This window comes from Nannospalax galili, unplaced genomic scaffold (assembly GCF_000622305.1).
Source record: "Nannospalax galili isolate Female #2095 unplaced genomic scaffold, S.galili_v1.0 scaffold930, whole genome shotgun sequence".
In the NCBI taxonomy this organism is placed as follows: domain Eukaryota; kingdom Metazoa; phylum Chordata; class Mammalia; order Rodentia; family Spalacidae; genus Nannospalax; species Nannospalax galili.
In genome coordinates this window covers 370,959-397,742 of record NW_008329328.1, presented here as the reverse complement: position 1 = coordinate 397,742, position 26,784 = coordinate 370,959, and the positions used below count along the sequence as shown (strand labels likewise).

At 37.0% G+C, this 26,784-nt stretch overlaps 1 protein-coding gene across 1 annotated transcript in view; it reads left to right on the top strand.

Moving 5' to 3' along the window:
- Tinag (tubulointerstitial nephritis antigen) overlaps positions 1–26,784 on the top strand; it is a 142,155-nt gene that overhangs the window by 52,109 nt on the left and 63,262 nt on the right. Inside the window, exons 5-9 of the mRNA XM_008836413.1 lie at positions 2,283–2,406; positions 7,234–7,384; positions 9,937–10,117; positions 11,663–11,708; positions 14,660–14,783. Coding sequence (XP_008834635.1) covers positions 2,283–2,406; positions 7,234–7,384; positions 9,937–10,117; positions 11,663–11,708; positions 14,660–14,783 — 626 coding nt within the window. The remainder of the gene's footprint in view (positions 1–2,282; positions 2,407–7,233; positions 7,385–9,936; positions 10,118–11,662; positions 11,709–14,659; positions 14,784–26,784) is intronic.

Genomic DNA, 26,784 nt, shown 5'->3' with positions numbered 1-26,784 from the left:
CTATTGAGTTTTTTACTGAGAATGGTTATCTAATCATTTTGTTTCTAAATAAAAACATCATAAAAACAACAAATATGTATGGTGTTTCAACAGTTTAAAATGGTTATGGGGAAATTACATCGTAAGGAATAAAATATATCTGATTTTCACACTCACACACATCCCATCATTATTGTTATCAGTCTGCCTCCATGTTCAGAAAGTCTGACAGTCTTTTTAATGTGAAAGCCACATCCTATGTAACAACCCTGCTGAAATGTGTTCACATAGTAGACCTGTATTGCTTCAACAGATCAGAAGAAAATAGCCTCACTATGCTATTACACTAGAATTCTTAAATGGTAAAATAACAACTGACATTGAGACATCTGTATTTTGAAAGTTGATGCAGCTTAGTATAGGTGCTTAAGTGCACAATGATAAGAAAATAATAGTGAAGTTGGAGTCTACAGGTGACGTGCAGGATGTGTTTCTTTGTTCCATTTAGAATGACATTTTGAAGACTGTCTGTGCCCTTTGGCGATCTTTCGAGAGCCTTACACCTATGCTGCTCTGCTTGGAGGGTCTGAGATGTGGTCTGTCTAGCAGCGAGGGCATTCCACGTCCCTGGCTCTGTGACACTGCCCTTTGTTATCTAGGCCCTGTGCAGTGATCAGCTTCATGTTCTTTACTGTTGCTTCCGTCATCTAAGCAGCGATGCTTTTAGGACTGGACTCAAGACGGTAGAGCTCTTTTGTTGAATGGTAATAGTTTGTCTAAGTCAGAAGTGACTGTTCTCATTATTCCTCCAATTTATAAATTATTTGGGGTGTATGCTTTTATAAGGAGACAGGTACATTCTAAATTTTACTTGCTTTAGATTTTGAAATGATAATGTAATTTTCAGAAGTAATTTTTGATAAGATGTCACATTAAGGGCTGGAGAGATGGCTCAGCAATTAAGAGCACTGATTACCCTTAAAGAGGACCAGGGTTCAATTCCTAGCATACACATGGCAGCTAGCAACCATCTGTAACTCAAACTTCAGTCTCAGGTGATCAAACACAGTCTTCTGACTTCCGTGGGCATTGCACCAAGAATACACTTACGCACATGCAAGCAATACACTCATACACATAAAATTTTTTAAAAATTATTGTCAGATCTGGGGCTACAGGGAGACCCTGTCTCAAAAAAACAAACAAAAAAAGTCAGATAAGTAGCTTCACTAGCTCAAGGCAAAATTATAAAACTTTTAAAAAGGTGAAAATTCAACTTTCTAGGCATTAACTTCTGTCGTAAGGCACTGCATCCGTGTATTTTTCATAGAGAGAAGATAAAAATGGATCATGCTGTCAAAAACTTCTAAACTATTGTAGCACTAATTTAACTGAGTCTTTAGAAGGTCCTTTAGCTTTCAAAGTCAATTGCTTCATTTATAATAAAGGGTTAATAATATTTCCTCTGATTATTTCACCTAGAGATGTTAAATACTATCAAGAATTGAGCCTGTTAAGAATTTAACATGGACTTTTAAGGCACATCGTATTGTGCAGTGGCATTATGCCATTCTTAAAGTCCCTTTTAATTTTTAAGGATTTTATAAATATGAACCAATTCATTTGTTTCATTTCTCAGTAATGATACAAAATTGATTGTTTTCCTTAGGACTCTAGCTATGTTATTATGTAGTTGCCCAAATGTTTTGTTTCAAAATTAGCTTCACCTGAAGGTCACACGCATTTTCCAAAAGAAAAATGTAAACATACCTTTTAAATTATGTATTTATTATTTTTATTTTATAAGCATGAGTGTTTTTCCTGCATGTATGTGTCTCATATATGCAACGTCCAAAGAGGCCTGAAAGGAGCATCAGCTTTCCTAGAACTAGGGTTACTGATGGTTGTTATTGACCATGTGGGTGCTAGGACCCAAACCTGGGTCCTCTGTAAGAACAGTCAATGCTTTTAACTGCTGAGCCTTGAGAAGTAAACATTATGAGGACAAATGGGATGAGCCAGCTCTGATTCAAGATGACGGAAGCATTGGTTGAATGTTCTTGCCCTGTGTGGTAACCAGGAAAAAGCATTTCCTTCATGCTGTGATTCTCCACATATACCTATAATTTTAAACACAAAGTGAAATAAAAATCCTACCTACGATATGTACCTCAGAAACTTGAATGTACAAAAACAGTTTTTTAAAAAAAATTATAAATATCGTAAAGGCCTCATGAGGGACATTTATGATGATTGCTGGGCCTTGTTTGAGCACATCTAACACATCTGTCTTTTTCATGCAGGCTTCTTTACCTCCAGAAATGGATCTTCCTGAGGTTTTTATTGCTTCTTATAAATGGCCTGGATGGACTCATGGACCATTGGATCAAAAAAACTGTGCTGCATCCTGGGCATTTTCTACCGCAAGTAATAAAGCCATTTCAACCATTTCCTCTTGACTCCCTGCTATGGCCTCTACTGCCCGACAGAGTAATTACAAAGTTTTTGAAAGTAGAAATTTTAAACAATATTAAATGGTCAATTAAAATATTCTGCCCAAAGAAAGCAACCTGAAGGCTACACATTTTCATTTGAAAGCTCGCTATTAATGCCGAATTTATAGAGATAATGAATTAAAGAAGCAAAGTAAAGATGTCAAGTTTTGTTTGATTTAGGGAGTTAGTACCAGATAATGAGAAAAGAATTGATTACCTTTCACTTATAGTTTTCTTGATGGAGTCATGCCCAGAAATCCCAGAGCTTCTATTTGTTGATTATCTCTATAGTAACCAAAGGTGTTCTGGTAAGGCACTTAATGTAAGCAGCCATCAAAGTGTGCAGGCAGCTGGCCTGACAGCTTTCACAATGCTATCCGTTATCGATGGTTAGAGTGAAGCACTTGTTTTCATGGTTCTGACAGTCTGACAAGAGGAATGGGCTGCTGCAACAAGACACTGTGGACTGGGTGACTCAAAGTACAATAGTTTCTAACAGTTCTAGATAGGCTGGAAGTTTAAGACCAAGGGGCTGGCAGATTTGGGTGTTAGTAAGAACCTACTTCCTGACTTGCAGGTGTCCATCTTCTTGCTGTGTCTTGGGAAGGGAAATGAGAATCTCCCATGTCTTTTATAAAGGAATTAATCCCATTAATGAGACTGTCACCCTCCTGACCTCATCACCTTCCAAAGGCATTACCTCCTAAAACCATCACTTTAGGGGTAGAATTTTAACATATGGATTTGTGAAGGAAGACACAAAAATTCAGCCTATAGCAAACATTGTTTCTACCAATGTTTGATACCATAGTTAAAATCAACTTGTAAGGGCCAAGATGTGGCTCAGTAATAGAGTTGATACATGAAGTCCCAAGTTCCATTCCCAATACAAAGAAAGAAACAAAAAAAAGAAAGAAAAAGAAAAGAGAGAGAAAGAAATTATTCATAGACCCAGAAATGACATATTTAATTGGTTTAATCTTATTATCGAACAAAATTCTTGAACAAGATGACAGGATAAACATATAATTATAAGTATTGTAACTATAGGTACCTAAACTCATTGGCATAGGTCCTACAAAAATCACCATCTTGAGGAAGGCATCCTCTTGGTCTGGATCTAGAAAGTATCTCTTCAGTCTAGATCTAGAAAGTATCTCTTGGTCTATATTTCTAAGGTGTCCTCTTAGTCTTGGTCTAGAAGGTGTCTCCTTGTTCCAGAGCTAGAAGTAGAACCATTGGTTTAGACCTAGAAGGTGTCCTCTTAGTTTAGATCTAGACTGCTTCTTTTCCGTCCAAAATAACCACAGGGCTCTCAAAGCTCACAGTTGACAGCAATCCAGGACAAAGTCTACACCTAAGAATATTTGGGCAAGGAATATTGGACTCGATGGGATAAAATGAACATGAAGTTGGGTGATTCAGAAGGTGAGGGTGGATGTGGTAGGAGTTGAAGGAGGGAGAAATGTGTTCAAAATACATTGTATGAAGTTCTCAAAAAATTAACAAACCATTAAAAATTTACAGATATACAATCACTAAACCATTTTGAAGGAAAATAAAACTTTAGAACTAAGACATAGTAGACCAAATGTTTTAAATCTCATTTCATACAAAATAAATATATAGATTTTAGCTTTAAAGTGAAATAACTGATCTTTTAATAAGATTAGTTTCCAAATTTATGTTAATGTTCATCCAAGATTATAAAAAACACCTTTCTTATAGCTAGTTTTATAGATGCTCATATGTCTAATTAATAAATTACTCAGGCTGATGCCAGATTTTATTTCCAAAGACATATATTTTTGTATTTCAGTAATTAAATTAAATCTAATATGATAATGTCTGATTATTGTCAAATATCTTCATAGAACTATGCTCCAGAGTTGTAGTGATTCTAAAGGAATGCTTTAGAGTAACTGAAACCACTGCAAATATTTTAAAGTGGGAGCACAAGGCAGGTAGGTCTGCAGGTGGCTGAAGGTGGCATGCTCCAGAGTACAAAATGCTGATCTTAAAGTATTTTGGCTTCTTAGTATCAACCGGGCTCTTCTAGAAATGCTTCTGGCAGAACCAGAGCACTGGGCAAGCTCACCTCAGGCATGCCTGCATCTCTTCATTCTACATTGCTGCCTATTTCTCCATGTAAATGGTCTCTGTCTGTCTGATGTTTCTCATTACTGAGTTAGGGAGCCACATGGGAACCTTTTTTGAGCCCTGTTTCAGATGGGTGAATATAGATTTAATCAAGTATAAAATACACTATTTTGTGTTTATGTGGTAAACACATCCTAGATCACAGGGATTCCTTACATTTAAGGTAGAGCACTATTTCTGAGTATATTTGAGGAATGCTGTCAGTGATGAGAAACTGAGAAGCTTGTTAGCACTGTGCTAGAGAGCTTGGTCGTTGGTGTCCCCAGAGCACAGTCTCACAGAGAGGCTCAGGAAAGCATCTGGCAATCCTGCCATCTTATGAAGGCAGTCCAAGGAAGTGAGGTGACTCACAAGACAGGAAGCGTCTTCAATGATTCTGAGTCTAAGGCTTCCAACTCACGCCCACTTGTCTCTCTTTACTGTAAAAGTATTTTCAGAATGAAATGTTATAGCAACATTTTAGAAACTAATATTTGATCCTCATTCATAGAAATGAATGTCAGTATATCAAAGAATCTCTATTTTCCTTTAGGAAATATGGATTTATCCTATTGAGAGTATCAGAGGTGAAGGAATGGTGCTGTTTGCTCCTATGAAGGATATCCCAGCAAACAGTGGGAGTGAGCAGGAAGTGGAAATTTGTACAGTTAGCACATCAGAACATGCCAACATTTATACAACAGAACTATGCATATGCTGCAGTTATGCAGAAACCTTATACAGATACATATGTATAGGAATTATTTTTAAATGACTTATTGTAGAAAAACTTCAAGATTAACACCTTGTGACATTCTGATATAGTTCTGTTGAGAAAAACTACCTCCCGCTGGAAAGAGAATGGATACAAGGAAGGTTGTGAGCTTTCTGACTTTAATAGGAAGTGAATAAAATAATTTCCTGGATAACCCTGAGATTAGACACTACAATGAGACTACTTTAAATATCTAACACCTAAAATTTCTTACTGAAATGGCTGTCGGGCTAATTTTTCTTGGTCTCCTTGTTTATTTTAGTTTATCATGGAAGAATGATGAAATTGGTGGTATGTATAGATTTCTGCTACCTGCTGATTCATTTCCTGCTCTCTTATCCAAGAGGACAGAACTACGCCTCCTTTTTATTCGCTAATTAACAAATAGTTTATGTTAACCTTTTAAAAATAGCGGACGCTAATATTTAATAGGTTTTACTGTGGCATTTTAAAACAAGGTTTGTTTTTGTTGCTTTTCCTGTCCCTTCCCCACCATCCCTCTGCCCCACTTATACCTTTGCCCCCCATAACCTCCATCCGCTTTCATGTCACATGCATCCCGCTGTGCACCCATTCTTTCTTCTGCACCTGTTTCTCTTCTCCTGCGGCCTCCTTTATAATTGTATAGCCCGTGCCCACATTCACCTTATTTATATGCAGACATACAACATAATAAACTAGGCCTCACGTGAGAGTGAACATGTGATTTTGTCTTTGAGTCCAGGTGCCTTGCTTAAAATATTTTCTGGGTCCATCCATTTTTCTACAAATTTCATAATCTGATTTTTCATTTAAGATGAAAAAATTTCATTTTGTATCTATAGCACATTTTCTCTATCCATTCACCTGTTGATGGACCTCTAGGCTGGTTCTATGCATCTCACTGTTCTTAAGCATTGCAAGTCTAGAGCTGCAGTGGTTGGGACCAAGTAGGAACTCAATAAATGTCTTAGGGGAAGAAATGAACTTTCAACAATATTAATACCAAGGATTAGTTAAAAATAAAACTCATGAAATGTTAATGTGTATATATAATTAGTAATATAAATTTAGTTGTAATAATAGTAATTATGATAAATTTTATAGCTAAAACTGTCATAATTTTAGTTTGTAGCAATTATAATAGTTAATGATAGTTGTAGCTAAAACTAATAATATACTTACTTAGTTGCTTGCATAAGAATATAAGAAGTAAACCTCATGCGTATCAAAATAGAACTATTTCCAACCATATTATGAACATAAAAGTATGCTATGCAGATTTTAGATGTGCAATAATGCAGGTTTATAGTACTTTGAATTAGCTGAAGTACAGTCTCCAAGGTAGTTACATAACGTATCATTTAAAATTAGAGATTCATTTCATTGCATTATGTCACATTACTATGGATGAATTTATATTTACAATTTATATGATCAGTTTTCTTCATATTCCTAGGTAACTTACATTCACTTAAAATGTATATTTATCTGTAACTACATGAGAGATGCTGTTCCAGATGCATGAGTTAGGCAATGCAGATAAATACAGCTCTTTCTCTAAAGACAATCTGTTACTTGAGTGTTCTTCAGGGAGAAATAGTTTAGGGGCATGTACATGATAAAGGAATATGGGACTAGAAAAGCCCTTCAAGTCAGTGACTTAATGGAGAAATATCAATATGGGATCAATACTGTGAACACAGTTCAATTGACTGGAATAATTTGACATACTGATGCCATTGGTCCTTAATTTTAAATTAAGTTAAAATTTTGAACCTTGTTTAGGGTTCAGATAAAAAACTATTTAAATTATTAGAAATGCCATGTGATGTGCTATATTAATCAGTGTTTCATTTGAAACAGGTGTAGCAGCTGACCGAATAGCGATTCAATCCAAGGGTCAATACACAGCCAATCTCTCACCTCAGAATTTGATCTCCTGCTGTGCCAAGAAGGGCCATGCATGCAGCAGTGGAAGCATTGATAGGGCCTGGTGGTTCCTGAGAAAACGTGGGTAAATAGCCCAACACGTGCTTCTGGTCTGCTTATGAGTGCTGCCTTGAGCTAGAAAAGACTGGTTTCAACATTTTTACAAAAAGAAACTCTAAAACATCTATATACACATGAGCAAACATCACATTTTAAATGCACTTTACATTTGACTTCTACTAGCATTATCAGCCATTGGAAATATGATGGAAGGATGGATGTATATCCAGCTAAATTATTATGAAGGTTGAATAAGTATTTTTTCTAGTTGCCCTGAGCCAAATAGTTTTACTGGGCGACCATGGCAAAGTAATCAATGTTGCTGACAAAGCTGTTATGCCACTTGGTTACCCAGGTTAATGAATAGATAACTCCAGGAAAAATCAGATTAAATAAAAGAAAATAAAATAAAAGAAGTAATTTACAGTTGCCTTGAACTCATCACTGTGACTGTTTCCATCCCATTTGATGGAAAATGGCAGATTGGATTTCCTTCCTCCCATACTGTCGGAGAGCTACACAGTGTCTTGTGTCTGTAAGACCAAAACTGCTGAACTGAGGAGGCTCCACCTGCCAAACAGAGGCATAAAGACAGTTCTGTTTCTTCTTTCACCATACAAATCAAATATGCCTTCTCTTTCATAGCACCTGACTATGCCCAGCCCAGATTAAGAAGGTATATCAGGTATTGATATTTGCCAATATATTAATTTCTTCACTGTTTTACCTAATAAAGTACTATTTTGAAATGAAGCTGCCCAACGTGGGTTGGGATCATCTAGTGTTTTGTTGGCTTTTATTTGGTGTCATGATTAAAAGAAAACAGTTTTTATGAAAAAGTATTAGGTTGGGGAGATGGCTCAATGGGTCAAATGCTTGCTGAGCAAGCATAAGGGCCCAAGTTCAGGCCCACACACCTGCATTAAAAGCAGGGCATTGGCAGCAGAAGCCTTAGCACCCAGTAGCAGAGGCAGGGGGTCAGTCTAGTCAATTGTTGAATTGTAGGTTCAGTGAGAGACTGTCTCAAAAACTAAAGTGGAGGGGGATAGACAAAGACACCATCTTTGATCTCTGGTCTTCATGTGTGCATTTATGGGTACACATACTCTCACACACAAGTGCTTACACGTATATCATACATACACATGCACATGTAAGAATTTGATATGTGTATAATAAATATATTTACATTATCATCACAACCCAATTAAATCTCATTGTGTTTATCTGCTAGAGCTACCACAACAAAACATATAAATAATAGATATTATGTGCCAGAGGCTGAAAAGTGAAAATCATCATGCTGACAGATTCAGTTCCTAGAAAGGGAGTTTCCCTGGTTTGCAGCATCTGCACAGTATCCTCCTAAGGAGGTGAAATGGCTTCCTTTTCTTATGAAACGAATAATTCTGGTGATAAGGATACCCCCTCTCAGGACCTCACTTAAACCTGAGTATCTCCTAAAGGCCAAACTTCAGATCCTGTTACCTGGGCTTTAAGGCTCCAGCATCTGAAGTGCAGATGGACACAATCCAGTTCGTGCCCTTCAATGTTTTATATAAATATAGCACATTTAATGCAAGTCTCTCTCAAGTTTTGAAAGATTTTCATTATATCCTCATCCTTCTTGCCGTATTCCAACAGATGCCATTGCATTTTTCTTGAACTAGTTTTAGTGGTCATTTCATTGCTGAGTATTTACACAACTCATTATGTGGTTTTGCTTCCCATACATTCACTTCTCTATTCACTGAGGTAATGTTAGACTTGGAGTCAAATAATTTGTATTCAGTTTCAAAACAAAGATCAAAATGGTTTTAATTTTGTATAATATATACATTGTATAACTTTCTACCCTATTAATTCCAATATTATATGAATATTGAACTATTTCTCCCAAAGTATCAAATACTATAGACATATATTCAATAAAGTGTTAAGAAAAAGTATAGTTTAATGAAACCGTCAACAAAAGAAAAAATCTCGATCCTAAAACTTAGAAAAATTTTCAGACTATCTCATCAAACTTATTGTTTTCATATTTGATATATCTTTTATTGTTAGATTCTTTTCATCTTCAGGAAATCATAGGCCAAAGATAGAATTATTTGTAAAAATTGGATTGAAGTAAAAACTAAAAATTAAATGACAGGTAACAGGAAGAGGGAAGAGTCTAATATGATTGAGCTGCTGTGTCTTGTAGCATATAGCTGACAGTTTATAGGTATGCATGTAGGGACTGGAGAGTTGGCTCAGCGGTTAAGAGCCAATGCAGAGGACTTGGATTCAAATCCCAGCACCCACTTGGTGGCTGACAATGGTAGTAATTGTGCCAGGGGATCCGATGTGAGCATTGCACCATATGGGTTCACGTAAGTGAATGCAAGCAATACACACACACACACACACACACACACACACAATATACATATATGTATATATAAATAAAGTAAAATAAGTAGTTACGCGTGTAGGTAACCAGCAAAGTTGACAATATTTAGTTGCATAAACTTGAATATAGGTAGGCTAGTATGGCATTTTTCTAAAAAGTATATTATATTTTTCTTATTATCTTAGACTGGTGTCTCATGCATGCTACCCACTCTTCAAGGAGCAAAATATCACCAATAATATCTGTGCTATGGCAAGTAGATCCGATGGGCGGGGAAAACGGCATGCTACAAAGCCCTGTCCCAATAGCATCGAGAAATCCAATAGGATCTACCAATGTTCTCCTCCATACAGAGTGTCTTCCAATGTAAGTTTAAACAGCAACACTAATATTGATGACATTCCCAGACAAACATATTTCTTCTTTCACTAATATTATATTTTTGAATATTTAAAACTATCGTAGGCTAAAATGTTATATTTTCAGATATAATTTAAAATTTTTATTACAGTTATTCGTGTGTGTGTGTGTGTGTGTGTGTGTGTGTGCGCGCGTATGAAATTGACAGTTCACAGCTAAGACACTACATTTTTGTGGCAATAGTTTATTTCACTGATCCTTTTCCTTGGTCCAAAATATAATTTAAGCGAACTTAGACATGAGGGAAAGCTCCCCGTAGACTTCACTTTGTCAAGCTTATTGCCTAAGCAGATTTTAACCAATCACATCAGCATTATCAGGCTTCATTTTAAAAGTACCAGAAACTTTGGTTACTACAGTTTTCTCTAGAATGCAACCCACCTGTTTTATCTTGGTGTACTCTCTTTTTATGAGTTGACTGACCTGCTACTTAGACAAATTAGTGCTTTGCCAGCTTTTAACCCTCTGTCTGTCCATAATGATCCTGATATATAAGGTAGTCTCCGTTGTCTAGAAATGTCATGCTGTCTCATGCTTCTTAAAATATTTTATTTACTATTTTTGCTTTACGTGTATGAATGTACTGCTTGTAAGTGCACCGGTGTCATGTAATGCCTGCAGAGGTCACAAGAGGGAATCAGATCCCTGGAACTGATGATATGGATGGTTGTTAGCCACTATGTGGGTGCTGGGAATTAAACCCAGGTCCTCTAAAAGGGCAGCCAGTGCTCTTAACTGCTGAGCCATCTCTCCAGCCTGTTTCATGCTTCTTTCCTAACATAGGTGATAATTCCTTTGACTAGAATGGTTAGCTTCACTCCATCTGGGGAGTCCATCAAGGGTCCAGACCCACAAGAATTTGTATTTTCTCTGATGTTTTTCCTGCTTTCTAAGTGGTATTAATTTCCCTTTTTAAAATTTTTATCAACAATCCCTTATGCTTGACCCTATAATAGAACATATACTTCCATGGCATTGTTTCTTTGTCTAAACCACCAAGATATCAATGTTTTGGGATTGGGTGAAGGTCCAGATTTGTTTCTATCAGCTTCTAAGACTTAGTGCTAAATGTGCACAGAAGAATGAATGAATGAATGAATGAATGAATTGATCACCTATTTAGGGAACACTGAGTGAGAACATGATGGTGTTTGTAATAAAGGTCCCTAAATGTTTGTTTGATGTAGGTTTGTGGTTAAAAGATTGGTGGTAACACTAATCTCCACTGACTAAATGTTTTAATTTGCCTTTATTTTTATCACAATAAAAAGTTATGACCTTTCTTCTCCACGCAAAAAAAAATATTAGTGACAAAAATTAACAAAACAAATGAGCATACCTTCGTTTTAGCAGGATTATCAGTGCGGTATGGCACCTGTGAGCACGTTAAAGTGTGATGTGAAGAACTTGCGCTGTGCAAAGCTAATGCTGAACACCAGCGCTTAGCATTAGTGTTTCTTATGGATACTCACTGGTACTGTTTTCATTCAGGAAACTGAAATTATGAGAGAAATCATGCAAAATGGACCAGTTCAAGGTAAGCTCAGATAGAATATGTTTTTGAGTTTTTCATTCCTCTAGTAAACAACATTACATGATATGACACAGAGGGAGGTTGATAGAGGAGAATCTTAGGTATCTTCATAAGGACTTAACACTTCCATAGGCTGCAAAGTTACAGAAGATTGGTTTGTCCAATCATTACCATGAGTTGCCATTTTACTTAAGATAGACTCATTTAAAAATCAAACTTTTAAATGCTAATAACATGTTTGAGGTATGTCTGCTGTCTGAAAGTGAGAGTGATTGTGGAAAAACAGTCACTCATGACTTACAATGGCTAATTTGCTATGGCGCTCAATGTATCAACTTGTTCATATGCAGCAATCATATACACAAGGCTAGGTAATTAAATACTTTCAATGTAAGTTTATATAAGGCATTGACAAAAAGTGAGACTTAATAGAATGAAAGTACATAGCAAAGTACAGAATTTCTTTTTATATTAGGGCAAGGGAAATAAAAAACTAGGATCATTTTCGTGTTTTACAAAAGCACTCTAAAATCAAACAAATGCTGTAAGTTTGTTACTGGTAGTAAAATAATATTAAGTAATAAAATTATACTGTGATATACTATATAGAGATTTTGATTTTGAGGTAGATCTGACTGCTTTTGTTTATTCATTTAATTTTGTTTGTACCAATGACATTGATTAAAAACAGATTTACAGACTATATTTTCTGTATAACATTTGCTTTAAAGTGCATGGCAAACAAATTCAATGAGGCATAAAACAAGAATTCAAGTTGTGAATGCAAAAGGCCCCAAGTCTATTATCAATGCAATAGAACATAAGACAAGCACAAAGTAAATGAAAGTATTTGATGCGTAGATCTGAGGGACCATCGAATAGCACGTCTTTTCCTCCTTTCTAAATGCTGATCTACTTAGTATTGGTTCAGTATACAGTAGGAACCATGGAATTTTAGAATTGCGTTGGAATTATCTATGGAGAAATCAAAGTTTACACTAAAAATGTCTTAAATTTAAATTTAAAATTTCTGGAACCTTACATATAAAAGAAAGAAGATATTTTGACTCAAAATCAAACTCAAAATTCTAGCTTTGACATTTGCTACTTACATTGTTTTGGTAATTTGCCTAAATCATTCCAAATTCCCCAATGGTTGTGACACTTGCTCTCTTGCATCAATAAAAAAATACATTTGTGTAATGATTATTTAATATAGAAACCTGAACTTTACTTTTGGGGCATATAGTATTTTTGTGAATTTCACATAATTAATTAAAAATGGAAAAATTTTAAGGCAATAAGATTAAAAGTCAAATTAGTCAACTCTCAGTTAGGAACAGTTTGTTGAGAAACAAAACTGGTTTTCTGCCAGTCTAACCCAGAGTCAAGACAAAGCAAAAATTGGGGTTTCTTCTGCTTGTCTTCACACATAATTACAATCCTGTGTAAAGCACTTACTGTACGCAGTGTTCCAGGAGTAAAACTACACTGCAGTAGCTTTACACAGTCATAAGCTTGTAGGTTCATCAATATTGGTTTGGCATCATGGACTGACTGAAGAGTTCAACTTTGAGTTACTTATGATAGTTTCCCACCACTTGCATTTGTTGGCAGTGTTTACAGCAATGCAGAATATATTTTATTCCTGATGCTTAAAGCAGAGATGAATGTAATAGTTAAAAGAGTCAATGGTTGTATAGAGAGGAAAACCACCAAAAATATCTTCAAACTTTTATGAATGGATGGAATCCCAGTTGGGTTTTGCTGTAGATGTAGTTTGATTGCCTGCTTGCTATAGCCTGATCTAACCTGCAGCATTTCAATCTGTTTCTGTATAAAAGAACTTCAAATGGATGGCACCCTGAGTAAATAACACCGTGCGTGTTTGCCTAGACCTTCAGAATTGAAAATAAGCATAGTTGATGGAAAGGGAACAAAAACAGAGGTCTGCACAGGGTACAGTCATGTAAATTCATTAAACCCTGTGGGAATGTGCTTTCAAGGAGACAAAGAAGATTCACCTTCCTGGGACACTTCCAGCAGCAGAAAGCCTGTCCATACTACAGAATGAAGTAAAAAATAGACCATGAAAAAGCCACCTTTCCCTTTGGAACAAAAGCATCATTGCAGCATTTATTGAACGCCGGTGACCTTCGTTCTGACTTTATTTAGAACAGATGTCAAACTAAGATAAATAAGCTTTATTGTCAGGTACCACGATATACATATTTAATCCCAATTAAAAAATTGTCAATTCATACCTCCTGAGAGAGATGTTTAAAGTCTTCAACTTGAATTGCATAAGCCCCAAAGCCCAAAACACCAAAATGAAATAGAAAAGAAGCAACCCAGGTGATGGGCTGAAGGAGGCTAATGATGCATAAGCTCTGGTTTTTAAATCTTATTATTTTATTTTATTTATTATTTTTATTTCGTGCATATGAGTGTATTGCCTGCATGTTTGTAAGTGCACCTGTGTCGTACAATACCCATAGAGGACAGAGGAGGCTGTCAGTAACTCCTGGAACTGCAGTTACTGACAGTTGTTAGCTGCCATGTGGGTGCTGGGATTCAAACCCGGTTCTTCTGCAAGAACAGCAGTGTTCCTAAGCGCTGAGCATCTCTCCAGCCCCCTAAGCTCCAGTTTCTATAAATGAAATCCTGTCAGAATATTCCTTTGTCCATGATTTGCTTTTAATTCAAACTCAGCAGGAAAGGTTTGAAAGACATTCTGAATTTATAACGAGTACTTTAGTAATAATCTAAATAGTTGAAATTATTTTTTAAATGGAATAAAAAGTGCAATCAATTAGAAGAAAATTAAGTATGATCATTCTTCAGATTCTGCACTCTGCAACAACTTAATCATTGATTATTATGGAAAAACTTCTGGAGACCTTTGGAGAAGATTTTAACAATTGTGTTATTTCTTCTATTGGGTTTTATTTCAGCTATAATGCAAGTCCATGAAGATTTCTTCTATTATAAGACAGGGATATACAGACATGTTATCAGCACAAATGAAGAGTCAGGAAAGTATCAAAAGCTCCGGACACATGCAGTCAAACTCACTGGGTAAGATAATTTCTTTAAATCCTCATTACTTGGAAGGATTATTTTTAATTTTTGGAAAATGAAATAAAAAATAAGCATATTAAGATATTAGAGTCCTCCTTTGTATGAGATATTCTGGTACAAATATAAAAACTATCTAACCTTGACTCTATTTTACCAGTGTTTTAAAATATACACAAACACATATACATATACACACATATACACATATACATACATATGTGTATATAGGGCTGTCCATTTTGGATTAGATAACTTTAAAGTTCCCAGAGAAAACTGATTCTCCCTCCCTCAGCATATATTGTTTGCCAGTAGCTCATCATCTTGATCAAGACCCCTTGAACTTTTTCCTATGCAACTTGGTATGTCAACTGGTTTCGTTATCAAATGCAGCTCTTGCTAGACTGCCATACTGTGGACATTTCACTGGCGTATTTTCTCTATCATGTCTAAAATGTTAAATAGCACCAGGTATCTGTCTCTCTGGCTCTGACATTCTTTGCACTCCATCTTCTGCAATATTCCTCTAGCCTTAGGTGTAGATGTTGCATTGTAGATGTGTCACAGACACTTATTTTCTGCATTTGACCTGTTGTGGAACTTCATAATAGGCAACAACTCAAAGGAAGGTTTGATCCTCTTAAAGGGAGGGACTCTAGATAGGCTGACTAGATCCCAGTGGATGAACTTGCACTGAGGGACTTCTGGGGACACTAACTTTACATGATAGGCCTTAACACAAATGACAGAAGGCATGAACTCCAGTGGGAGGGGCTATGGAAGGGTGTCAAAGGGGAAGGAGGTATAAAGATGATTTTCTGTACGAAATACAGAGAAATTCAATAAAATATTTTTTTTTTTTACAAAAACCAACCTCCTCCCCCAAAAAACTCCAAACCAATAAAACAATAACAGAACTGAACATTTGTATCTGAGATGTGTATTTTGCTTCTTGGTTTGCTTTGTAATTACAGAGGAAGATTATTGTTTTCAAAAATGTATTCTGCAACAACTTGGGAGTAAATAGTAATCTCAAAAGTAAAAAGTATCATGTTATTATATGAAATATAAATGTTTTGTTTGGGGTATCTCAAGAACACCTTAAAGTTATCACTGTTATGGTATTGAAATCTTTTTTAAAAACATTAACCTTATTATTACTTATTTTCCTTTGATATTAGAGAATACCAAAGATTCATTTTTAGGTTTTCAGTGATAAAAGATAATGTTGGGGAAATAGAGAAAGGAGATAGAAATCAAAACTCTACAGTCTGCCGGGGTTCAAAATCACATTGACAAATGCATTGATTTTTTTTTTAATCAAACAGCATCTAATGAGGCAAGATATGCATTGTGTGCCAAAAAATTAGAACATTTTTTTAAAAAGCACATTGTGGGGCTGGAGAAATGGCTCAGTGGTTAAGAGCACTGACTGCTCTTGCAGAGGACCCAGGTTTGATTCCAAGCACCCACATGGCAGCTATGAACTGTCCTTAACTCCAGTTCCAGGGGAATCTGAAGCCTTCTTCTGACCTCCATGGCATTGTATCACATGGGTGCATTCATATACATGCAGGCAATACATTTATACACATAAAATAAAAATAATAAAATATTTTTTTAAAAAAAGCAGATTGTAATGCTTATTTCAGTACACAGTTTACTTTTTTGTATTATGTTACCAGAAGTTGCTATCATGGATCTTCTATATTATTTCCAGATAATATAGTTTACCCTTGAAAATCCATTTAAATTTTCTCTTACAGTTAATTATATTTGTGCCTTAAACTTTCAAAATTTATCTTTTGACTTCTTTGTGACCATTTCCAGTACTGAGACCTTCCAGAAAAGAGTGTAGGTGATAGTGAGAGCGGGAGACCCACAGCCACCTAGAAAGACACAAATTGGGCAGCTCCTTTCCACAGTTATAAAATGTAATTACCCAGAGTTTCATAATTAAATCTGAGATTCATTGAGCGACGTGTACTTGATTTCATCATAGGCTACCACGTTGCTGTTCTTTGCCCCCACCTGTAACAAAGTAATGTGCTTAGTGTTACAGACCACAATTCATGCTACGTAAATGTTGTGGCTTTGATGGCCTTTCTCTTTTCAAAAGCACCAATTAATTACAGTTTTGAATATTTTTTCCTGGTTGTATTTGTTATAATACTAGGAAGACAAAAAAACAAAAACAAAAACAAAAACGAAAACAAAACCTGGCCTCTAATTGCTGTGCAGTCAAAGAAGACCTTGAACTCCTGATTCTCCTGCCTCCACTACTTGACTGCTATGTGCCACCTGGTTTATGTGCTGCTGGGGATCAAACCTGGAGCATTGCACATGCTAGACAAATACTTCAGCAACTAAACTAAATCTCCCAGCCCTGCTTATCCTACCCAGGATGTGTCATCTCTGAAAAGCTGTGATGGGTGTTCATCTTTCTACTGCAGCAAGTTCTTTTCTGTAAACATGGCAAGTTAGTACTATGCCTCATACCTGGGAACACTATTATTCTCCCCCCTCCTCTCTTTCTCTCTCTTTTCTCTCATTTGCATTTATTTTGTATTTGTATAAGTGTGGAGGGTCTGTGTGTCGCAACATGCATGTGGGGATCAGAGGACAACCTGGAGGAGTCTGTTCTCCTTTGCCCGTGTGGGTTCTCATGATCAAAGTCAAGTGGTTGTGCTTAGTGGCAAATGCCTTTACCTACTGAGGCATCGAGCCTGCCCAAAGCTATTATTCTTTAAAGCATCTTGTCCTCTTTAGAAGCCTCACATATATTTCCAAATGCATCAAAAGCTACAAGCTATGGCTGGAGTGATGCCACAAGTTTGTAATTCTAGCACTGGGGAGGCAGAGGCAAAGGAAGTTCAAGAGTTCAAGACCCACTTAGGTTATATGAGCTCCTATCTCAAGCTTCCCTCCCCCAAATGCTGCACATCAGGAGATCGGATCTGCATCTAAATGGCTTTGTTTCAACTTACCAGTTCCCTTGATTTTGATGCTTCTGACAGCTGTGTCATCTCCTCATTATTACCTACTTAAAAAGCTAAGTGCATTTGAACAGAGGTACAATGAGACAAAGACAAGGACAAAAGTGTAAAGTTGAAAAAAGGAGACTAAGACTTGATAAAACCATTTTCCTCTTTAAGGAAACTATCATAAGTTGTACATACTACAAATCTAAGAATTCTTTGTACTTAAGGTTGGGTGTGGTGGTGCATGCCTTTAATCTCAGCACTGGCAGAGGCCAGCCTGGTCTACAAAGCAATTTCCAGGCCAGCTGGAGCTACAGGGAAGCCCTGTCTTAAAAAAAAGTAATTCCATTCCTTATACTTAATTATGTAAATAGCATATTTTAAGAAAAAGATTGAAAATAGAGCTAATGTCAAAAAGCCCCCTTGATGTCCCTCCCAAGTAATGCTTGGGATGCTCCTTAGTATATACTCAGCACACTTTTGCTGTTTATTTATGTGCAAATATATTTACAAATAGGAACAGTCTTGTGGAATTTAAAATTTTATGCAAATTATATCTTACAATACATATATTTTGCAACTTGTTTTTTCTCTTACCAACATGTCTAGTTCATCAGTAAATAAGCTTTTTTTTTTTTTCATTTTCTTTTCTTCCACATAGCTCTGTGTGTGTGTGTTTTAATAGCCTCTGACTCCATGAAGTTCTCCTCAAAACAAGCTTGTCAATTAGGTGGATCTCATTAGGAAGGAATTTAAATGCAAATCAGTGCTTAGAATAAGATTTTGTTGGAATTGAATCAGTGATTTATTACCCTTAGTGACTTGTGTATACTGAACCATCCCTGCATCTCTGGTGTAAGCTTCCTTGGTCGTATTGCGTGATCGTTTTGATCAGTGTCTGTATGCAATTTGCAATTATTTTATTGAACATTTTTATCATCTATGTTCATTAGGAAAATCGGCCTGTAATTGTGGTGGTGTTGTTGTTTGGTAGAGAACCAAAACTGGCCTCATGGAATGCATTTGGGGGTTCTCCCTCTGCTTCTATCGTTTTGAATAATTTTAGCCTTATTGGATGTAGATCTTATTTGAAGGTGAGGTGTGATATTCAGTTGTAAATAAGTTTAGATCTGGGCTTCTTCGAGCTGAGAGGTTTTGTATTACTATCTCAACTTCCTTACTTTATCTGGGTCTGTTTAAATTGTTGATCTCTTTTTGGTTTAACTTTGGTGGTTACAATGAATCTAGAAATTTATGTATTTCTTTTGTATTTTCTAATTTAATAGAGTATAGTTTTAAAAGCATTCCCCTGTAACGTTCTGGGTTTCTTTGATGTCTGTTGTAATATTTCCTTTTTTGTCTATGATTATCTTAAATTGAATTTTCTCTTTCTTTCAGCTAGCATTGCTAAAGGTCATCTATCTTGTCTATCATTTCAAAGAAAAGCTTTTAGAGTCATTGATTCTCTGTATTGTTTTCTTTGTTTCTATTTCATTGATTTCTGCTCTGATTTTTTTAGTACATAGTCTATTGAATTTGTGTGCATTTCATATATCTTAATCATATTTAGACCCCTTCCTCTATTTGTATACACCATAACACCCCCACCAGATTTCATGCATTCTGTCATATATGTTAAGGCCTATTGAATCAAGTTCATGCCCGCAATGTCCGTCTGTGTGAGTTTATCCACTGGAGCCTGGCCAGTCTATCTAACATCACTCCCTTAAAGAAGAACAAATCGCTCTCACTCAGTGTTGATCAGCTGTCAATACTTTCTTGGCTGAAGTTGAAGCTTCTTGCCCATTTCCCCAGTTCTGTGTTGGTTTCTGGTCCGGTTTGAGTTTGCACGGGTCTTGAGCATTCTGTCAGCATTGCTGCAAGTTTGTATCAGCAAGTTCTCAGAAGCCTGGAAAATTGTTTTCTTGTGGTCATCCACTGCACTTGGCTCTTACAATCATTCCAACCCCTGTTCTGAGCCCTGAGTAGATGAGATTTAATACTCGAGTCCTATCTAGGGACACACACTATGCACTCTATTATTCTTTATATTTTGGCCAGTTGTGGCTTTCTGTGTTAATCATCTGTGGCATGAGGAAACCTCACTGCTGAGAGTTGGGAGATGCATTAGTGTTCTCTCTACCCCCTGTTCTGTTATGTTCCCTGAGCTTTAGCTGTGGAGGTTCCATTGTAGATGTGTCACTTAGGACTCAGCATCTCATAGACATTTGTTTTTTGTGTTTGAGCAGTTATGGAACTCTATAATAGCCTTTATCTGTGGCAAAAAGAAACTTTTTTAGTGAGTGATGACATGTATGCTTGTCTATACGTATTAAGATACGTATTTAGCATACTGTTAGCAATTAGATTTTTATTATTGCTACCTGTCTGTTTGGTTGGGGTTTTGTTTGTCTTTGGTTTTCCAGATCCTTGGGTTGTACCATTTAGTCATTTATTTGCACTCTCTCTGATTTTTTTAATGTAGGTGCTTACATCAATAAACTTTCCTCTTAGAACAGCTTTTAATTTGTCCCAGAGTTACCATTATGTTTTCATTTTCATTTAGTTCCAGGAATATTTGTATTTATTTCTTTATTTCTCCTTTAGCCATTCATTATTCACGAGTGTGTTGTTTAATCTCCATGAGTACATGTAGTTACTAGAGCCCCTTTTGCTGTTGATTTTAAGTTTTATTGCATTGTTATTAATGGAATACATAGAATTATTTCAAATTTTAAATTTGTGGAAGGTTGTTTTCTGCTCATCTATTTTAAAGAAACATTGATGGTCTGTAGAGTAGAATGTATATTTTTTGGTGCTTGGGTTGACTATTCTGTAGACGTCTGTTAGGTTCATTTGATGTAGGACATCTTTTAATTAAGATGTTTCTGTTTTACTCCTTGTCACAATGACTTGTCTGTTGCTGAAAGTGGGGTATTAAAGTCACCTACTATTGCTGAGTTTAAGTTAATCTCTGTCATGAAGTCCAGTAATACTGTTTTTATGAAATTGGGTGAACTAGAGTTTGGTCCATATATGCTCATGATTGTAATGTCTACTTGTTTGATTGTTGCCATGATCAGAATTAAGGGAATTTTATCTCTTAGTTCTGTTTTGTGTTTTGTGATTACACCTTGCTTTGTTTCTTCTCTGTAACCTCCTGGGTCTGGTCACTCCTTTCTTCAGTGTTTGTATTGGTTCACGTACTCTCCGGAGGGCTGCTTTGGCGGACATGAATTCTTTCAGCCCATTATATTATGGAAGATTTTTTCTCTCCTTTGACTATGATGCAAAGTTTTGTAGGGCTAAGTGGTCGGGGTTGGCGTCTGTGGTCAATTAGAACTTGAAATATGTTGCTCTGGGCTCTTTTGACTTTAAAATTTGCATTGAGAAGTCAGCTGTGATTCTGATGAGTTTTCCTTATTATGCAAATTTTTGTTTATCTCTTTGAACTTTCTATACTCTTTCTGTTCTCTACATTTAGTGTTTTTACTGTGGTGTGTAGTGAGGTGTTTCTTTGTCCTGTCTGCTTAGGGTTGTATGCTTCTTGTGTCTGTGTGTGTATGTTTTCCCTGATTTAGGGAAGTTTTCTTCTATAATACTGTAGAAGATCTGATCAATGCCATTGACTTTAGATTCTTCTTATCCTTGTTCTATGTCTATAATGCATAGATTTGGTCTTTTCACAGTGCCCCACAGATCTCATTAGCAATAATATAAAAAAATGTGTTTCTTAACATTCTTGTGTGTGTGTGTGCATGTGTGTATAGTGTATGCATGTGTGTCTGTAAACATGCCCAGTCATTCATGTGGATTTCAGAGATTGAGGTAGGTGTCTTCTTCTATCACTCTCCATCTTTGTGGAACAGTCTCTCACTAAACCCAGAGCTCAGCACTTTGACAAGTCTCTACTGCCTTCAAGTCCCAAGGGTATGCTTATCTGTTCCCCTGAACTCTGGGGTAATAGATATGTGCCACCATGCCTGCCTTGTATGGGGATACTGGGTTCTAGAATCAAGTCTTCATGCTTGTATAGCATGCACTTTCCCCCAATGAGTCATATCCCTAGCCCTCTTAGTGTTCTTTCAAACACTGGGTATTTTACTTTACCATTTTAGAACATTTATTCTGTATAGTTGGTATTGCTGAACATCATTCCAGAGTCTCTGCAGCTTGCTGGCTTATGCTATACAGAAGTACATAGTTGTGTTAATATAAAAAGATAAAACATGCAGGTGAAGCACTCATTCACATAAAATAACATAAACTTCTTTGGAAATGTGGTATTTTCTTTTTTAAAAAGTTTTTGCTTTATTTTATTTTATGTGTATGCATATTGTGTGTGCATGTATGTAAGTACACCCATGTCATGCAATGCTGACAGAGGACAAAAGAAGGTGTCAGATCTCCTGGAACTGGAGTTACAAATGGTAGTTAGCTGCCATATGGGTGCTGGGATTCAAACCTGGTTCTTCTGCAAGAAGAGCCAGTGCTTTTAAGCTAACCACTGAACCATCTCTCCAGCCCCGGGAATGTAGATTTTCAACATAAGAAGTGCTATCTGCAAGAGAATGTATTATTACAATGTAAAAAGATAAAAGAGATGCTATCTGCTAAAGGACCTCAGGCTACTTTGAGGTAACATATTCCAGAGTAATTCATGGTGGCCATGAACATGTGATCCTCTCTCTCAATCTTATCAGTGCTAGAATACAGGCATGCATGCATCATCACATTTGGGTTATTTATTCATTCATTTTTGTATTAATAAAGAAATGACTTCATCCAAGTTAATTCCAAAGAAATTAATTCCAAAGTTAATTCCAAAGAAATGATTTCATCCAAGTTAAGCTTAATGAGTCTGTGGAGTTACTGACAGGTAACTCAGGCGGTTCCATCACCCAAAACCTAACCTCATCATGGGTGTGACTCACAGAAGCTCCATCACTGGAGTCCCCTGTACAAGCTGCAGGCAGCTCTGTGGAAGAGTCTTCTCACCCCAGCAATTGTTTACTGCTTATTCACCTCATGGAAGGGTCCTGTGAGCCTCCTGAGCCTCCTCAGCTTCTTCCTACTACCCTGTTTCCATTCAAAGGAACAAGGTATGAAACAGTGGTTGACTGAATATCGGTTTTTAGAGGACTCATTCATGCTTTCTCAAGTCTGTATCTGGCATCTCCCGTTGCCTCGAACAACTTATTTTCAGTTCTACATGGTCCATTTGCCTTCTCAGCATTCATCTTAGAAATTTAATCTCAAACATGCTTTTCAGTCTCTGATTATCATATCCTATTTCTGCAGTTCACATCCTCCTCTAGCTCCAACAGGTCTTCATAGACTTGTAAGGAATTTCATTCAATTTGCAGTCTTCCATTCTGTGCCCTCACACTCTCCCTTACTTAGGTAAATCTCATAGTCAGTCTTTATGATCACTCTTGTTCACATGCCCCAGATTCATTCTCCTTGCTTGTCTCATCATATTATCCCTGTCAAAAATCTCAATTTCACTTAAATTCAAACTATTCTATTCTGTACCTGTAGGTATACATACAAAAATGCTCGGGAAAAACTTGTATTATGCTGACTTCATTTTAATCTCACTTTATAACAAAAAAATTAAGTTGATATCGAACGCTGCCAGATTACCACATTCTGCATTCTTACTTTGTTTTTCTGCTCCTCAGGTGATGATGTCAAAATGCATCCCTTTTCACTGAATCCTGGTATTCCCTCTTGGTCCTACTTGGTAATCTTGTGTTTCATTTCATTTCAAAGACTGAAGTAATCAGAACAGGTTTCCTGGTATGACAAGCACCACCTGTCAGCATGCGCACTATCATAGTCTTTCAATGCCCATACCATTAAACCTCATCGTCTCTCATCTAACTCCCCCTCTTATATTGCATCTCTCACCCCTTCCTGACTACTCAAGGGCTCACTGAGGAAGCTTTCTCCTTTTCTTCTCAGTAACCAATTTTATTTGTTTGACGAGATGCTGTCACTTCTCGGGTGTCACTTTTTAAGTACAACACCTTGTCTCCTGGCTCTTCTACAACTTATTAATGATCTCTCTTTATAGCAACCCCATGAAGTGTGCCTTTGCTCACTTTCCTCAAACTTACTCTCTAGCCTTTCTTAAATCTCATCATCTTCCCATTTTATGACCCCCTTTCCTTTCCTAACACTTGCTTATTTCAGGGTTGTTAGTTCTCTGCACCTTGCTAAATCCATTATTCAGATTCCGGACCTGCCCCTCTTCCCATGCAGCACCCCCCATTCTCATTTTCTTCGGTGGTTCCTGTTCTTTTCTGCTCTCATTGTCCCCGTTCTCACAGCCCAAGTTCAGATATTGCTCATCTCCCTACTAGTTTCATCCTTTGGTGAATTCAGCAGTATCTGACCTCTTTCTGGCTTTCAGTACCAGATAAATTCTGGTACTAGCTAACGGAGATCTCTAGGTTAGACCTATCTCTAGAACTCAAGACTCATTCATTGTATGATATAAGTAATATGTCCCTTATAGAAGGTAGATGCTTCAAATAGATGCATCCAAAACACAGTCTCTCTTACTTTTTTCAGTTGAACAGATGAAACCATCCTTCCTCATGCTCTGGTTAGAAACCTTGGAATTATCCTTTATTCCTATTCTCAAACCCATTTTGAGTATGTCTTCGTGTCCAGAAGCTGACTGGGTCCCACTCTCTGATCACCCTTGCCTGAGTGCCCATTACATTCCCATTGTGTTTGGATCTGGATTACTGGGAGATCTTCCTGACTTTTCTTCACAGAAATGACTTTTTTCTTTAGAACATTAGTCAGATCTAGCTGCTCCTTTGCTCTGAGCCCTACAGTGATTTCCCACTTCCCTCAGAGTAAAACTCAAGTTCCCTGTGCTTCTGTGAATGCTCTGAAGGTACCTCCGCTCACCTCCTGTGACTCCCACCAACTCTCTGATGTCAAATTCTACTCACCTGCTTCTTGTTCTCCATGTGGTTCGTTACTGTTCCAGAAATGCTCACCTCAGAGACTTTCCATCTGTCCAAACTGCACTTCTACCAAGTATTCAGTTCTTTAGCTTCTATCCCTCCATCTAGTCTGCTCAGATCTTTTCCCTGTGGCCTCCCCAATGCACTGTAAAACCGACTACCTGGCCTCTGTTCAAGTAGGCGTGCTTCTGCTAACACGCTGCTCATTTTTCTACGTTTTCATAGAATTATAACTTTCCAGCATAGTGTATAATTTAGTTGCCTTTTTAAAATATTTTATGTATTAATTTTCTTTTATGTGTATGAGTGTATTCCCTGCACGTGTGTAAGTGTACCCATATCGTCCAGGGTCAGAGGGGGTGCTGAATTCCCCTGGAACTAGAGTTACAGTCAGTTGTTAGCTGCCGTGTGGGTGCTGGGAATCAAACTAGGGTTCTCTGCAAGAGTGGCCATTGCTCTTAACTACTGAGTCATCTCTCCAGCCCTTAATTATCATTTCATATTGATCATGTGTTATTTAGAATGAAGCTTCTTCAGAACAGGTGTCTTTGTATAAGGGCTTACGTTGCCAAATCATTTAAGACTGTTAATTCACAGTCTTCATGGTTAATACTTTTTCTATTAAAATCACATTATTTTTAGCTTCTGTTCTTAGGTAGTTCTCCATTATTAATAATCTTTTGAAAATATTTTTATTGAGTATTTGAGAATTTCCTACAGTGTATTTTGATCATATTCAGATCCCCTCATCTCCACTCCCATTTTACTATCCCTTTTAACTTCAAGTCCTTTATTATTATTGTTCATTTAAAGGCCCAGTGAGCCTAATTTGTATTTCCCAAATGCTTCTGAGAATGGGCCTATCCCCTGGAGCCAGGTTAACCTATCTGGCATTACACCTTTAAGGAAAACTGATTCCCTCTCCCAGCAGTGATCAATTGTCAATATTTTGCCAGCTAGGGCTGGGTCTTCTTGCCTGCCTCTCCCATTCATGCTGGGATTTTGTCTGGCTTGAGCCTGAGAATGTCTTGTGCACACTGTCACAAGTGCTGCAGGTTCATGTGTACAACTGCCCTGTTGTGGATTTCCTTGTGTTCATCTACCTCATCTGCTGCCCATCTCATCTGCTGCAATGGTCTCTAAGCCTTGGGAAGAAAGTGTGTGATACAGGTGTTCCGTTTAGCACTGAGAACTCTGCAGTCCCTTTTCATTGTATGATGACAAGCTGTGTATCTACTTGTTAATCACCATCTACTGCAAGAAGTTTCTCTGGTGAGAGTTGAGAAATGCACTACTCTATGGGTCTAATAATAAGCCACTAGTAGTAGTTTAACGCTGTGTCTATTTAACAGAATATTAATAGTGGGTTCTCCCATATGCCCTGTGACCTGACTAGCCACAAGTTGTTTACCCCGATAACAGTGCCAGGCATGGATTCCATCTTGTGAAGCAGGACATAAATTCTATCAGAAGGTGATTGATTACTCCCCATAACATTCTTGCCACTGTTGTACCAGTGTTACATTCATCATTTAATAGGATAACTCTTCGCTTAGAAATGAGGGAGGGAGATATTGGAGAAGAGAGCCAAGGTCCTTCCTCAGGTTCAAGTTTATGGGTATTAGAGTCATGCTCACAAGACTGACCCTATATTTTCCTCTTTCTTTTCCTTGAGACATATCTGGTTCTGTCCTCAATTTATGGCTCATAAGGCTTAATGAACTGTCAAATAAATCTCCTGCAGATGTTTGATATTCCCGACAACTGCTTGCCTTCCTTCTCTGCTTCACTCTGTTTTATCTCTCAGATATTATTTCTGGAAGACTGCTGGGGTTTTTGCAGCTCAGATAGCTTCCAGTGTGATTTAAAAAATCTGATCTCCCATGGGTAGTATGGGTAGGAAATGGTACGTGCAAATAGCCTCATTAGAAAGATCTTGAGAGAAATTTCTAGAGTGTTTGACAAGCTTTTAAGGGTGAATTTTCCTGTCCATAGTCAGAGAGTGAGTAGAGGGTCGCAATGAATGCCTCAGCG